The sequence below is a fragment of the Rattus rattus genome, chromosome 16 (assembly GCF_011064425.1).
Source record: "Rattus rattus isolate New Zealand chromosome 16, Rrattus_CSIRO_v1, whole genome shotgun sequence".
Taxonomy (NCBI): Eukaryota; Metazoa; Chordata; class Mammalia; order Rodentia; family Muridae; genus Rattus; species Rattus rattus.
The window spans coordinates 43908391-43924003 of NC_046169.1; the positions used below are offsets into that span (position 1 = coordinate 43908391).

Consider the following 15613-nt stretch of genomic DNA (forward strand, 5'->3'; position numbering starts at 1 on the left):
TATGTGCATTGGTGTCTTGCCTGCATGAATGCCTGTATGAGGCTGTTATACCCTAGAGCTTGTGTAAGAGACAACTGAGGTGCCATCTGGGTGGTCTGGAAAAGTAGCCCGTATTCTTAATCACTGAGCCATCTTTTCAGTGCCTCGACAATCAAATCTTTTAAGAGCTAATCCTGGAGAGGTGGCTGAGGTTAAGAATACTTGGCTACTCTTCCAGAGGACCTGGAATTCAATTCTAAGCACCCACATGGCAGCTCACCACTATCTGTAAATCCAGTTCAGGGACCAGATACCCTGATACAGACATACACGTGGGCAAAACACCAATGCACATAAAATAAAAATAAGCAAATTTAAAAAAGAAAGAGTTACTTCAAATGGACCTGACAAGACTTGAACTGGAGGCATCAGTTTACAGACACCAGAAGGTGGGGCTTCCACTTGCAGTTAGATAGGATTATCATTTCCACTAAGAAACTAGTATAAGGGCTGGAGAGATGGCTTAGCGGTTAAGAGCACTGACTGCTCTTCCAGAGGTCCTCAGTTCAAATCCCAGCAACCACATGGTCATAACAGGCTGTAATGGGATCTGATGCCCTCTTCTGTTGTGTAAGTTATATATAATAAATAAATCCTTTAAAAATTGCATCAACAACTTTATCAAGTCTTTGCCAAACTGGGTGAACAAAATGGCCCTCTAAGTGGAACCAAATGAAGAATGTTCCAGCCCCTCTTAGGCCTGCCTCCCTTTCTCCCTGTGTCCTGTGGGAGAAAATCAGTACACATGTCTTTCCTTAGCAAACCTCCTCTAGGGAACAACTGAGTTACAGCCCTATTCCTCCAGGGTGGCCATGACTGGTCTCTAAGTTGGAAATGAATTAACAGTGTCTTTAATCCCGGGAGAGCTAAGGAAATTGGGAAGAAACCCAGAAAGAAAGTTCTTCCTAGCCTGGTCTCTGGATCCCCTGCCTTTCACTGAGGCATTGCATCAGAGAATATAGGAGACCTGGTAAGCAAGGATACCTGTTATTTCTGTTGAAAACTTAAAAAACTGGGTCTCAGACCTTGTTTTTGGAGTAGAAAAGGGTTGACCTAGGGGAGGGAAACTCCCCGCAAGCTGGGGGTGTGGTGGTCTTGGGAGGAGGTGTCTAAAAGAGAATAGAGTGAGCAGGAATGAGAAGCTGCTTTGGTTCGCGTCTTCCCAACAAGGTTCTTAGCTAGTTAGACTGTTTTCATAATAAAATCTGGAATGGGAAGAGGAGGGAGGCTTCCACCCCCTCACCCTGGTTAGGCTGGCAGGTATGCTGGTCCTGTGTTATTATGTGAAAGAAGAGCACTTGTGGATGGTACGCCATGTTCCCAGATGCCCCAAGGGACAGAGTGGCAGAGAGCCTGCGGCCCTTCTCAGCAGTCAGATAATGTGCACTTGAGGTCCTGTCCAGGGGCTTTCTCCAGCTGTGACTGCTTCTTTTCAGGGCCTCTGCTGCTCAGATGTAGGCATGGCTCAGTGTTCCTTTTCACTCAGTGCCCAAGCTGTAACAACCTCCCCTTTCTTCCTGTCAAATGTTCCCATTTCTGAAGGCCATCAAAGCACCTCAGAGGTTTCTGGGTAATTGTTGTGTGAATTAGTGGCCGGCTCCATGTGACATTCCAACTGGGGAAGTTGCTGAGGAAACCCACGGTTTTGTCTAGCTTTGAACTTCCTAGCAGCAGTCCCCAGGTCCTTGACTAGTGTAGGCAGGTCTCTAAGGAAAACATACTCGAGGCCGGAGGGTTTTAAGAGAGCTACCTAATTTAACTTGGGGACCAGGGTGAGACTGGGTTTGAGGGTTTGCAGGTGGAGGATGACATACTCGACGCTTACAGGTCTCCACCACTGTGGACTCCAGAACTGACCAGCCTACTCTCTCACGGGTTTCCACTCAGTTTGCCGGAAGCTGCTGTAGGTGCATAGACCCATCACCTCCTAGGTGAAAGGCGGAAGGGGCGGCGCCCACCGCCACAAACTCGATGCTGGTGGCTGGGTAGTGTAAGCTTAGCGCTAATTGCCTAGTAGGCGTGGTCAGTGAGGCGGGGCTTGAAGTGGGCGGGATCTGACCAGGACTAACCTCAGGGTCCTGCACAGGTGAGCAGGACCGGAAGGCAAGGGCGGGGCTTAAGGAACTGAGAGCTTAGACAAGAGAGGTGGAGCCCGAAAGAATGGGGCGTGGTCTGACGGGGGTGGGGGCGGAATTCTAAAGAGAAGTGCGCAAACGGGTGTGGCCTGTTGCAGGGGCGGGGCAAAGGGAAAGCCCCCCTCCCGGGGCGGGGCTTAATGTGAAAGGGCGAGGGGCAGCTCAGCGCAGAGCCATCTAGTCCGGAAGGGCGGGGTCAGGGCGGGGCCAGGGTGGGGCGGAGTCGACGGGTCAGCCTCCCCCAGCTGCGCCCGCTTCCTCTGGCACTCCGGCCCGGCGGAAGTGCGTCAGTTGTTATCCGCTCTGGCCGCTGCCACTACTGTGTCTGCCTCACCGTCCCGGTGCTCAGAAGCTCCGCCACCCGCGGTCCTCGGCCGCCCACTGCTGCTGCCCTCCGGTCGCCATGGGTTGTGTCCCTGGGGGCCTGGTCTAGGGCCGCTGAGAGCCCGCCGCACTCCGGTGCGCCGGGCCCGGACCCGGGGTCCTAGCCCGCGCGGCGTCCAGTGCTGAGAGCCCGCGCCCGGCATGCCCGCCCCTGGCCCCTGAGTCCGCCCGGCCCCGAGCCCGCACGGCGCCCCGCAGCCCGGCGGCACGGCGTGCAGGCGGCGCGGGGCGCCAAGGTCACCGCCGCGGCGCCGCCATGGAGGCCAAGGTCCGGCCGAGCCGGCGTTCGCGCGCGCAGCGAGACCGCGGCCGGCGTCGGGAAGCTGCCCGGGACGCCCGCGCGCAGAGCCCGTCGTCGGGTGAGGAGCCAGAGCCCAGTCCTGGCAAGGAGAACGCGGGACTCCACGGCGCGCAGCCTCAGCGCCCTACGCCTCTGCGCGCTGCGCGCCCCCCGCGGCGCCGTCGCCGCGAGTCCAGCTCGCAGGAGGAGGAGGTTATTGACGGCTTCGCTATAGCCAGCTTCAGCACCCTGGAGGCCCTGGAGGTAGGTGGGCTGGAAGGCCAGACCCGGGACCAAGGAAACCCATATGCATGCCTCCTGGGCCCGCGCTGCACCTTGCCAGGAAGAGGACCTGGAGTGAGGGGTGTGTGGGAGGACTTAAAGCCTGCCAACCAAGCGGGCTTTGCAGCGGTTGTTACTTGTTGCCAAGTTAACGCTGCGTCCGGGACCAGCTGGGGAGTTGGACAGTGTTGAGCCTCGGGAGGCAGCGATGATAAGATGGACACTTGGGGATTCTTCCTGTTGGGTGATCTCTTAAGGGTTGTTTGGATGAGACCGGGAGTCAAATCCTTCTTGGTGACTACTTATTGCATGGGTATAGGTAATAGGTTTTCTAAAAGTACATGTCTGAATGAGTTGTCATGCACAGTATTTGCTAAGCAAAGTGTCCTTCCTATCTGAACTCAGGTTAGGAGAGAAGGAAGTGAGAGAGATGGTCAGCGAGTGAGTGAGTGAGTGGGCGAGCGGGTAGCCACTGTGTCTCTGGAACACAAGTGGTTGGAAATGCCGGTCAGGCCTAAAGAGCACTAGCAGAACCTTCAGAGGCCCCTAGGAATGCAGAGTGAACACCTTGGGAACCATATCTCACTCCCTGGGCTGTGGTCTTAGAGACCACTGCAACCCTTCTCACTCTTGCCCTGACTGATATCTGCGATTCCCCACTTTCAGGCCAAGCTTGAGAAAGGGGAGTTGTTCATGGCATGTTTAAATTGAGCCCCTCCCCCCCATTTCATATCCTAATTCTTGGGTCCACTGGGTCTGTAGAGCTCAGTGAGGGTGGGATGGTGATGGCCACTATGAGTAGCCCTGAGTTGGGTTTGTTCCATACACATTTGAATGAATGCAAGGCCGAGGCACACCTTGTGTTCAGCCCTTGTGTCTTTTGGGGAACACAAGAGATGAGTTCTGGGCCGAAGCCAAAGATCTTAAACTAAGACGATTTTGTGGGGTGTGTTGTCTTGTGTCTGGTGCTGATGTGCTAAGACGTGAAGGCTTTGGGTTTCTGCTTTAGGCATGATAATGACAGTCAGACACTGTGCTAAAGCTCCTACATTACAACCGTGGTGCTACCACACGCTCCAGATCTGTAATCTCAATTCCTACCTTGCCACGCCTGTGTCTGCTGGGCCCATAAAGAGCTCCAAAGAGCCTGTAGATGCATTTAGCCTTTTCCGCATTTCTTCTTTGGGCCTCTCTGGGTATTGGGCTTTACTGCCTCACCTTAAATGCTCTGTCTATCTGTGTACTGTTTGGTGCTGTTACAGCTTAACCCAGCCGTCGATTTAAAATCTCATCTGAAGAAGGGTATTCTTAATTCCATTCACCTTACCTTTTGGTTTCGCCTTCTCCCACTCTGTGGAGACTTGACTGGTACCCCTGGATTTTCTGCCCCTCAAACTTGTCAATGGGAGAATTGTGACTACAGGTTCCCCCAGTACCCAGAAGGAAACAACCAAGACTCAACATAGTGAGGAATGAATACCTGTGAAAGGAGGAATAGCCCTTCAGGAAGTCCAGAGTTACTGCCTTAAGGCCACACATCACACTGTCATTAGAACAGCCCATTTGTATCTAGTAGTCTGCTTGTGTTGGCTCCACTTGTGTTCTCTGGCCTTTCCCCTCCTCTTCTAGGCCACATATATAGAGAGTTGACTCATACAATCTTACTGCTTACTCCAGGTTCTGAGAGATTACCCTGCCTCTCCATACACCTCCCCTTACACCTCATGCGCAGCCTTACTTCTGACCTTTCTGAGTTTGGCCTTGGGAAGTACTTGATATCTGGACAGGTCATAGTATCTAGATCATGTCTAGAAGAGTTTTGCTGGGTCTCATTTACTGAAACTAGTTTTTCTCCCTGAAGTCAAGTAATTTATAACCCCATCCTATCACAGTGGTGACTAGTTCACTCCGCCAGTTGTCTTTACAGATAAGAATTCATTTATCCCATCAAATGACCTTATAAGCAGGTTTGGACACTCCCCACTCTATAGATGAGAGATCCGAGACACAAGACTGGAGTTTACAGTCTGTTCTGCTGCTGGTTCCCTTGCTCTGCAGCCTCCCTCATTTGCTGGGGGAGATGGCCTGCCACATTCTCAGACCAACAGGACTCCAGCACAGAGAGAGAGAGCGCTTCTCAACAGTGACTTTAGGATCCCCACGTGCTATGACATTATTTGAGTGTCAGCAAAGTCTGTATAATCCCCCCCAAAGGCAGTTCAGTATATGTGAATGACTTGTGAGATGTATGGAAGAATGTCCCATTACCTTATTTGAAAATGTGTGTGTAGGCTCCCTGTGCCGGGGCACCCTCAGATATCTCTGTTCATCTCTCTTTGTCCTTGTAGGGGTTGCAACCTTTGACTCTTGTATCTGTGAGGATAACTACCTTCCCAAATGTCATGGTGGTGATTGTTGGCTAGAGAGGATGCAGTGTGATACTTAACCACAGATTTAAACTAAGAGCCTGTATGTAACTGAGGGCATTCGAGCTGGTCTTCTCTTAACATGTTGGGAACATGTTGGGAAGTGAAGGGCAGGGATCCATAGACCCTTGGTTCCTCCCTCTGGCATTTAGGAAAAGTAGATTTTCTTCTTGTGACAGTTCTCTTGCTGTACTGACAAAGGTAAGAGGACACTGTGCTCCCATCACCCTGCAGTGAAAAGGGTGAGGACCTGGTTTAGGGACAGAAGCATCCTCTCCACTCAGTCCATGTGCCTTAGGTCACTGAACAAGTTGTGCCGGTACCTGTATTTCTAGGAGGCAGACTTATCCCGGCATTCAGCCCCAGGCAGACAAGCACTTTCTATCCCTTAGAGCTAAGACTATGGGGAGCAGGGCTCAGGTCCATGTGGCTTTAAGGTGGCCAGCATCCAGAGCACTAGTCTTTTACTACTATCCCCAAGCAGAAACCACCTGTGCTTTCATGTCATGTGATTTTGTTGATTTGTTTGTGCAAGTTGATTGAGGGTGATCAGAAGGTGAAGCTCTTTAAGAAGGTGAGTGTAAGTGGTGGTGGTGGTGGTGGTGGTGGTGGTGGTGGTGGTGGTGGTGGTGGTGGTGGTGGTGGTGGTGGTGGTGGTGGTGGTACACTCCCAGCACTCTGGAGGCAGAGGCAGGCGGATCTGTTTGTGTGTGTGTGTGTGTGTGTGTGTGTGTGTGTGTGTGTGTGTGTGTGTGTGTGTGTGTGTTTTCAAGGCCAGCCTGGTTTATAGAGCTGGTCCCAGGACTTGAAAAACAAAACAACAACAAAAGAAAAGGAAAAAAAAAACAAAAACAAAACAAGACCAAAAAAAGCTGAGTGTCATGTTGCTTCAGCTCCAATGCAACATTCGATGGGTATCTGCCATTTTTTAGAGCCTCTGTCTGGGGAAATAGCCAGGAACAGATGTATCCTTACACATAAAAGAGAGAGGTGCTGTTTACTCCCAATGGAGTCACAGCAAGTAACAGCTATGCCATTTGCACATAAGATCCCTTATAGTGGCCATAGAGAGCAGGGAAGGAGATTGTTCTTCACAGAAGGAAGATACACAACTGGGCACGTAATGTGTCATTTATGGCGGGTTAAGGATCCTACAGTGGAGATGTGGATGCGATGCCATCTACAATGGGAGGAGGAGAATTTCCAGAGGAGACACAACTGGGTAGCCAATATCACCTATATGGAGTTGAGGAAGGTACCTCACAATGGAGCTTGGTAGAGCTATACTGCCTACACAGGGAGGGGACATTATTGCTTCTTACCCCTGTGCGGTGTGAACTATACTGGGGACAAAGAGGAAAAGAAAAATTGCCCCAAATGCTGTGTGCTGTGGTGCTCATGACGTTTTCTAAGTGTTGTGGGTTTGTTGTTTTTTTGGTTTTTTTTTGTTTTTTGTTTTTGCATTCTCTGGTCAGTACATATGACTTATAATTCATAAAATATGCTGTAAAACCACACCGTGTACAAAGCTGTACATAAGAAACTGTTTGCGACAGGGCATGGTGGTGCATACCTTTAATTCCAGAACTCCAGAGGCAGAGGTAGGTCGGTCTCTGAGTTCCAGGACAGCCTGGGCTATGTAGAGAGACTTTGTGTTAAGGGGGAAAAGCCCAAAAAAGCAAAAACCTGTCAGCCTAGCTAACAGCTACCAGTCTGCTGTGACTGCTGAGAATGGCTGAGCAGCAAACTAGATCCGTGGGTTTATCGTGAGTCTCCTGTTTGCAGGTACAGGTTCTTGGGACACAGTTTGGGAAGGCTGTGTTCTGGGGTAGTCCTTCTGTGAGCTGCTGGTCGGCTGAGTAGGGAGTGCCTCCATGTCTGTTTTTGTACATAGCTGTGGGAACTGAGACCAGACAGACTTCTAGGTGAGGATAGAAAAGAGCTATGGCCGGCAACATTTTCCATTCAGGAGTCTGTGGTACCTCCTTGTGGCTGCTTCCTGGTGTGAGGTTCAGTGTGTGCACATGCTTCGTCCAAAAGTCACAGGTCTGAAGTCTGGGACCTAACTTTCTCTTAGACTGGGCATTCCCCGGGGCTGGGTGGGGGGGTTGATCCTACTGCTGTTGGGGGTGAGAGGAAGACCAGTCCTTCAGGGGATAAATGGACATAGCATATGAAGGCAAGGCTATCTCAGGCCCTTTGGCCCACATGAATGCACAGTGCACCTGGGGCAGCCTGTCCAATGCCAAGACCTTGTCTGAAGCAGACAACTTCTTGGCCTGCCTTGCCTGGCACTGTGATGCAGGCATCTCCCCCGCCGCCCACTTCCCAACTGTATAGCTTTTTGAAAGGTCTCATTTATCTTTTGGAAACCCCATACCTTTGACCACATATATAGCTTTTCTTTTTAGCTCATTGGGCCTGTTAACCTCTTGGCTTGAGCTTCTCTGTACATCTAGATCCTTATGGCCACATCTGCCTCCCTGGTGTCCCCATACACCCACTTCAAACCTGGACCTTGGCTTGGAACTACTCTCTGCTTGGAAGGCTCTTTCCCCAACTGTCTGCTTGCTTAGGAAGGACACAACAGTGAGCAGTACCTCCTGTCCCATCGGGGCTCTTTCTGCTCTTGTCCTCTAACAGGCTGCTCCTTTCTGATTGTCTGCTCCTCAGGGGAGACAGCAGGCATCTGTGTTGTTTCTTCTCCCTTCACCATTGACCCACCACTGCCACCCACACACACCCACACCCCCTAACAGATTCAGATCTGCGTGAACAGACTAGTGTGTCACCTGGAGAGACTGAGCCAGCAGTGGTTGTCAACGTGGGGCTCTGAGGGTAGTTCCATGAGTAGAACTTGTTGTTTGATACCCTTTCCCCCCAATTCTTGTTCTGCTTCAGTGAGAAAGCGGTTTTCCCAAAGCTGCACTCATTTGCTTCTAGGCAGCAGTACTCTTGAGTTCTTTCTCACCAGCGCTTGACTCTGTTTAGAGCCGTAAATTTACTCTGCTGTCAGTTTGTCAGTTTGTCTTGCATTTCTTAGCACTGCTATTTCTCTGGCATCTTTACTTTGTGAGTGAGGTCCCTCTAATTTTGGTTCTGAGGTGCAGCATCTCATGGGGACACTTCTTGAAGCACCTTCCTGGGCCTTGATGACTGAACCTTGGTTTTGTACTTGAGATCCAGTAACATTTCAATTGTTCGCTCTTGCAGGTGTCTCTGGAACCCCAGAGAGGATTGCATGTATGGGTGGAGTCCATTCCAGGTTTTGCTGTGAGCTTTGATCCTGTATTCCTGTGGGGTTGGTCTGAGACTGTGGTTCTGTCAGCTCTACTGGATTGACAGGTTCTCTGCCCTCTAGAATAGCTACTTTATTACTACACAAAATTCTCAGGTTCCTGAATCCAGCCTTATTAACTGGTGACCAGTTGATCAGTGTGGTTGGTGGCGAGACCTGGCTTTTGAGTGAGGAAACCTATTCAGGAGCACAACCTATGAGCAGAAGCTAAGATCTGATGTATACACGGTATCTAGCAATGCCCATCTGCTAAAGCCCTGGGTACTTCAGCCTGGTTATAGTGTTCAGAAGTCTGGGAGGGGCCTAGTCCCCTCAAGTCCCAGTGACCCAAGCTGTTTACCTCAGCACCCCTCCATCCAGACTCCAGTCATTAGACAACTTCCTTGTTCCCTTCCATGAGCTAACTGGGCCTGCCAAGATGATCCAGGCTTGAATCCAGGCCCAGTATTAGCCTACAGCTCTTCCACCCACTGGGTCAACTTCTGCTAGGTGGGTTAGAACCTCTAATTGTGCTTGGCTGTGGTTGTGGCTTCCAGCTCTGGTTGATAGCTGGGGTAAGGGGGTAGGAGGGGATGCCATGGAGGATGTGTATAGGATAGAGTAGAGGGTATGAAACTAATCAGAACTACGGAGGAGGGTTGGGGATTTGGCTCAGTGGTAGAGCGCTTGCCTAGCAAAGCGCCAAGGCCCTGAGTTCATCCCCAGCTCCGGAAAAAAAAAAAAAAAAATAGAACTACGGAGGAACACAGGTGGCTGGCTGGCTCTCACATCAGCCTGTAGGCCCCAGAGCTCTGCTTTGCAGCCATTCGAGTGGAGTTTGCCTCTGGACCCCTGTGGCCTTCCAGAGGTGTGTGTGCAGTGTCACCTGTGCCAGAAGCTACTTTCTCTAAGCAAAGCAGAAGGCACCCTTTGACTGTAGAGGCTGAGCTAAGGTGTGTGCAGTAGATCTGCTTCACCCACCTGGGAGAGCCTGCTGATTCTGACACTTGAACAGATTCAGATCGGTAAGGCTGTAGAGGGGTTGAGGGAGGGTGATGCCACCCAGGCCCTCTTTGTCAGGAGCCTGTTGTCAGCCCTCTGAACTTCAGGTTAGAAAGGATCCCTTTGTTTCGGTTGGCAGGAAGTCCCTAAGTATATAACCAGTGAGGCTTTGGCATCCCATCAGCTCTGTCCAGGTCTGTCTATAGTACATGAGCAGGTAGTCCTGGCCTGGGTTTGGGGTGACCAGGCTGACTGAGCCATTGGGGTGAGCCTCTATCCTATCTGTTCCCCCTTACCTGGGCCAGCCTCAAAGGTCACCTGTAAGATCTGTCACCAGTGAGTGGCAGAAGGCATTGAGGGATATTGTTAGAGTCTGGGGGTTGTGGAGAAAGAGGCTCAGAATGGTGGGTTTCAGGTCCCCTTGAAGGGAACTGGCCAAAGTGCAACTGGGAGAGGAGAGGGAGTGCTGGTGACTTTTTGGGGGAGGTTGGTCATTGCATAGCAGCTTAGAAAGTGCTCATTTTAGGTTGGCAAGCTAAGGAACGTGTGGAGGCTGGGACAGGAGGTCCTCAAAGTATCCAAGGTAGCTTCTTAAACCAGTGTGAGATGAGTGTTGTGGGGTTAGTGTTCTAGTGCCATGCTCTATCTGTGATGTCCCAGCTAGGTATTAGTTCCTAGCGCAACATGAGCTTTAATGTGTGGTTTCTGTTGAAAGTTGGATGGAGAGCTGCTGAGTTTGTGGCCTCTCATGTGCAGAGCTTTTCTAGCCCAGACAGGTGTCTTGCCAATTGCAGTGTGTGTAGTGTACACAGTTGTGCATTGGGGGTGCCTTCTGGTAGAAACCTGGCCATGACATGGCTCAAGAGGACCGAACCCAGGGCCTTGCGCTTGTTAGGCAAGCGCTCTACCACTGAGCTAAATCCCCAACCTGACAATTTTCTCTTCTTCAAAAGGCCCAGAGACCTTTCTCTTTGAAAGCCAGAGACCTCACAGGGGTCCTTCTCATCTGCCCTGGCCACACTGCCCCTCAGCCCCTGGCTATGGGGATACTGCTCATCTGTAGCGCTTTGTTGCCCTTGACTAGATTCTGTTTTGTATGACCTGCCCTTCCCTCATTCCTTGTTGCCTATAAACTGGGACTTGACTGGCCAGACCCAGACAGGGAAGGAACATAGTGACTGCCCAGGGGAGAGTGAGTGACTTCTGATGAGGTGAGGTCATATTTTTCACTATCCCTAGCTCCCTCCTCCATCTGAGATGGGGATTGGTCAAGCAGAGTTGGGACTATACTGGCTTCTCAAGGCTCTAAATGCAGCAGTTTTCTGTCACCCAGGTATAAAATCTACATTTTCTTCTAGGGTTCCAGGAGCACCATGGACCTATCTCAGGGCTTCTACACATCCCCTAGCAGTATAGCCACTGTCTCCTACCTCCTAGGAAGAAGCCCTTTGCCCCTCAGCCTTGCCAGCCAGGCGTAGCAGGGACCTCTGTAAACTGCTTGGGAAAGAAAATCCCTTTCCTGCTCTGGGCTTAGTTCCTTATCTGCAGGAAGGGTAATGAGGCAGCATGTGCTTATTCTCCCTGCCAGGCACTGGACACTAGGATGAGAGTTCCGTGATGAACATGCTTAGGTCCGTCTAAGACCTTTTAGACTCATATCTACACCAGGTAGACAGACACTGCTGGACCACAACTGGGCCACTTGTGGACTCCAATGCAGAGAGGAGAGCAGGCCCTTTCCCCTCCTCCACCCATTTTTAACTCACCCAGATCCTTTCATGTCCCAGACTTGTGGCATCAGAAACATCCAGGCTGGCTTCAGCTGCCCCTGTACTACAGAAGAGGCTTTGGGGGACACCCTGGATGACAGCTGAGCAGCAGCTGTGCTGAAGCTTGGAGGGGCCTGCAGTATGGCAGAAATCAGACATGAGGTGTGTCTTCCCAGGACTCAGAGGAGAAAGTGCTGTTGTGCAGATAGATGGGTTGTTGGCTTGCCCTGTTCCTGACTAAAGAGGATAGGCTAGGAAAATGGCCTTCTGCCCTAGAGCCCCAAACCTTCTCACCTTCTTTCCTGCCTTTGCCACACTTTGTTTCTGCTCTGGGACCACTTTGTTCATCTGGGTTCCCACTTTTAACTGCCCTCATGCAAATCTACATGATCTTATTTCTCATTTTTTATGGCTGTGGGAAATTCTGTGTCTAGAGTACACAGAACCCACATCCTACACAAGAGTGGCCCCAAGCAGGCCATGGCATTAGACCTGAGAGCCCATAGGTCCCTCCTACATGTTCTCTCCTTTGTAGCAAACTACTTGCTATCTTTTGGGCATCTCCCTCATTGACCTTGCCCTAGGGCTTAGTCCTCACAGCAGCTCAGAGGGAAAAAATGCCCCAAAAAGACATGAGATCAGAGAACAAGACTGTATATAGTCTGTCTAAACAGACCATGGCCTTTCAACAGATTGGAGCTGAAAGGAAAGAAATGTTAGGCTGTGGATGTATTGATTGTGGAGACTGACCAGTAGTACTATTGCTCAGGCCAGCAATGGACGTGTGCTTGTTAGGGTCACATATAGTAGGTAATAACACAATGTGAACCCAAGCACGTGCCTCTCCAGGTTTGGTCTATTGCTATGTATTGTAATGCTAAATTCTAACGGAAGGTCTAGGCCTAGGTGTGACTTCTCAAGTTTACAAGCTTTTTTAATGCAAACCTTGTTCCTTTATTTAAAACGATTGGTTAAATGTGTGGGGCGGAGCACCCCTTGGGAGGTAAGGTGGAGGAGGAATGTGAAGAACTCTAGGGGGGGGTACTATGACTGGAATGTAAATCAAAAAATAGGAAAAGAAACCTACTGGTTAAATAAAGTTAGCTACAGCCAGTTACTGGAGGGATTGGAGGTTTGGGTTAGCCTGGCGGAAAGAAGCCACCACAAGGAGGGAGCATGAGCACATGGCCAGGAGAAACTGCAAGTATCTGGGTCTGGGGTACACTGCTGGAGAGGTGGCCAGACCGGCAGCTGGAAGAGTAGATTAGGGGTTATTACTCCTCCCCACTCCAGTAATTGTCAAAGTCAAATAAAAGTCTGAGTCTCATTTGTAAGCTAGTCCGGGGTAAGATTAAATTTTTTTTGGTTATTTTGTTTGTTTGTTTGTTTGTTTGTTTTTTGTTGTTTTTTGTTTTTACTACAAGTGGCCTGCATGCTTCCTTCTCTAGTTGCAACTTCTCCCTGAATAGTAAGTACTACTAATGTCAGTTCTTCATACCTTCTGCACCTCGTTCAGCCATAGAGCAAGGTCTGCTTTATCTCCAGCTGACCCTCTGCCCAGACAGTGTTGTGTATAGTGCAGCCACTAGACTGAGATCTGAAGGGACCAAGGTTCTTGAACCTTGGTGGGTGGAATGGTCAAGATACTTTGCTCAGCAGTTGCAGGATGGGCTATGGCCCATGGACCCCAGCACTATAGCAGTAGCTCTGGAGTAGCATGTGGCAGCCCCCACTGCTTACTTGGCCTATACGCTACAGCCTGCTGGCAGCTGGGTAGTGGGTATGAAGGTGAGATCCATAAACTTGTAGATTTCGGAGATGGCGTGCAATGGTCTAGAGCCTTCTGGAGCAGGCAAGAGGTCATGAGGGCCTACAGAGACGGATATTCATTCCTCTGGGGAACGTATGACACAGGTGCTGTGAATGAAACTCATTTGGAAGAAGTGTGAGCTGAAGGAGGAAGATCTGAGTGGGAGAGCTCTATTTGCAGCTGGAGAGGCAATTAGATACCGTGGTAGTTGGCACTGCCTACAGGAGTCAGGACTGCAGGGACCTCGTGGTTCATGGGAATCCTGCCTGCAGCCTAGAGAAAAGCAAGCAAGCAGGTTCATAGCGAGGTGAAGTGTGAGGGCTGCTGGGACTTTTCTTTAAACTTATTTTTACTTCATGTTGATTGGTGTTTTGTCTTTAAGGGGAATCTAGGATCCCATGGAACTGGAATTACAGACAGCTGCAATCTGCCATGTGGTGCTGGGAATTGACCCCAGGCTGTCTAGAAGAACAACCAGTGATTTTAACCACTGAGTTATCTCTCTAACTCCTGGGGGGCTTGGGGAGGGGCGTTCTTTTATCCAAGATAAGGGTTTCTCCATGTCCTGTAGCTCTGGCTGTCCTGGAACTTAACTGTAGACCAGGCTGGACTCAGATCTGCCTGCCCCTGCCGCTGAGTGCTGGGATTAAAGGTGTGTGCCAGGTGGTGACCTGGCTAGGGCTGCTGGGATTTTTAAATAGTTGGTTTGGTCAAAGGGGTCGTTGAATGCTGGAGCAATAGTTGCCCATGTACGGTTCTTGAACAGACTGTTTCTGGGCTAGGCCTCTCTGCTTTGTCTAAAGGGACAGCCTTAGCTTGTTGGTCACAGGAATATGAGTGAGCATGTACCTTCCTGGCTAAAGGAGTGGGGCTGAGCCTCAGGAGGGCCACAATGGGGGTAAGCAGCTTGGACCCCAAAAAGGAGCAAATCTCATTGTGGTTTAGTTTACTGTAGTGCAATTAGAAATTTTGTTGGTGTTGCATAGTAACACTTGGTGGGAACAGTTACGCTGTTACCATTGGAAATTGAATGGATGTGGGGAAGGTGGGCAGTAGTGGTGCATGCTTTTATTTCCAGCACTTGGGATGGAAGCAGGCAGATCTCCGAGTTTGAGGCTAACTTGGTCTACATAGTGAGTTCTAGGACAGCCAGAGCTACTCAGAAACCCCGTCTCAAAACCAGAAAGGAAAAAAAGAAAATTGAATGGGCAGTTTGCTTTAATACGCACTCAGCTTTGGTATTCTTTCTTAGGAGGGAAACGGGCTTGAAGGCTGGCTATGATTATGAGGCTGTTGCTACAAGCAGGGCCATGTGTGCAGGATTGAGTATTGGTGGGTAACATTGATGCATATGATAGTCAGATCTGCTCTGGGCTCCCAGTTTTTGGCTTCTGCCAGAAGCTTAGGCAGGAGTTGTATTCTCCAGAGTACTAGAGGAAGGTTCCTGGCACAAGGATCTGGAGCACTAAAGACCAGGGTATCTGTTTTGGTTGGCTTTTTTGAGCCTTTAGTATGTACCTTCAGTTTTAAGGTACTCAGTACTGGTTTTATATGTAGATCCAGTGAGTATCTCACAGAATGCCTAAGGCAGGGCACTACATTGAGCCAAGAATATGAAACTTAAGTTTTCTGCATTCTATGAGTGTTTTGAGCCTTTCTTTCCTTAGTGTCCCGGCACTTTTGTGAGTGGCCAATACTTTCCCTGGCCCACTTGAAGTCAGCCATTCTAGAGCTCTGCTTTCTCTTAGACCTGTGGTACCTGAACCTGAGTTGCAAGTCGGCAGTCCCATGCTCCATTGCTGGCTGCCTAGGCCCTGACTTGTGGCTGTACAACCTCTCTCTGAGCTTCAGTGTTTGTCCAGTAGGGGGCAGTAGATTGTAGAACAGCTAAAGGCAGCCCCACATTGTGTGTTATTTCCCTTTGATGATCTGAGTATATGTCAGGCCAGTGAGGATCTCTTCCCTCACTGGTGCTCTATAGTCAGGGCTTTTAGAGACAGGTTCTACTGGGTAGTGTTGTGGTCAGGCAGACAGAATGACCCACTATTCCCAAGACAGGCCAGATAACGCTCTTTTTGTTTGGTTTTTCTGAGATGGGGTTTCTTGGAACTCACTCTGTAGACTAGGCTGGCCTCGAACTCAACAAAAATTCATCTGCCTCTGCCTCCTCCTCTGCCTCCTAGCCTTAGGATTAAAGGTATGCGTTGCC

At 50.2% G+C, this 15613-nt stretch overlaps 1 protein-coding gene across 2 annotated transcripts in view; it reads left to right on the forward strand.

Moving 5' to 3' along the window:
• Positions 1 to 2452: 2452 nt before the first annotated feature.
• Positions 2453 to 15613, forward strand: part of Fbrsl1 (fibrosin like 1) — an 88357-nt gene continuing 75196 nt past the window's right edge. For both annotated transcript variants that reach the window (XM_032887237.1, XM_032887236.1), the window contains exon 1: positions 2453 to 3102. In XM_032887237.1, coding sequence (XP_032743128.1) covers positions 2815 to 3102 — 288 coding nt within the window. In that variant the 5' untranslated portion in view covers positions 2453 to 2814. The remainder of the gene's footprint in view (positions 3103 to 15613) is intronic.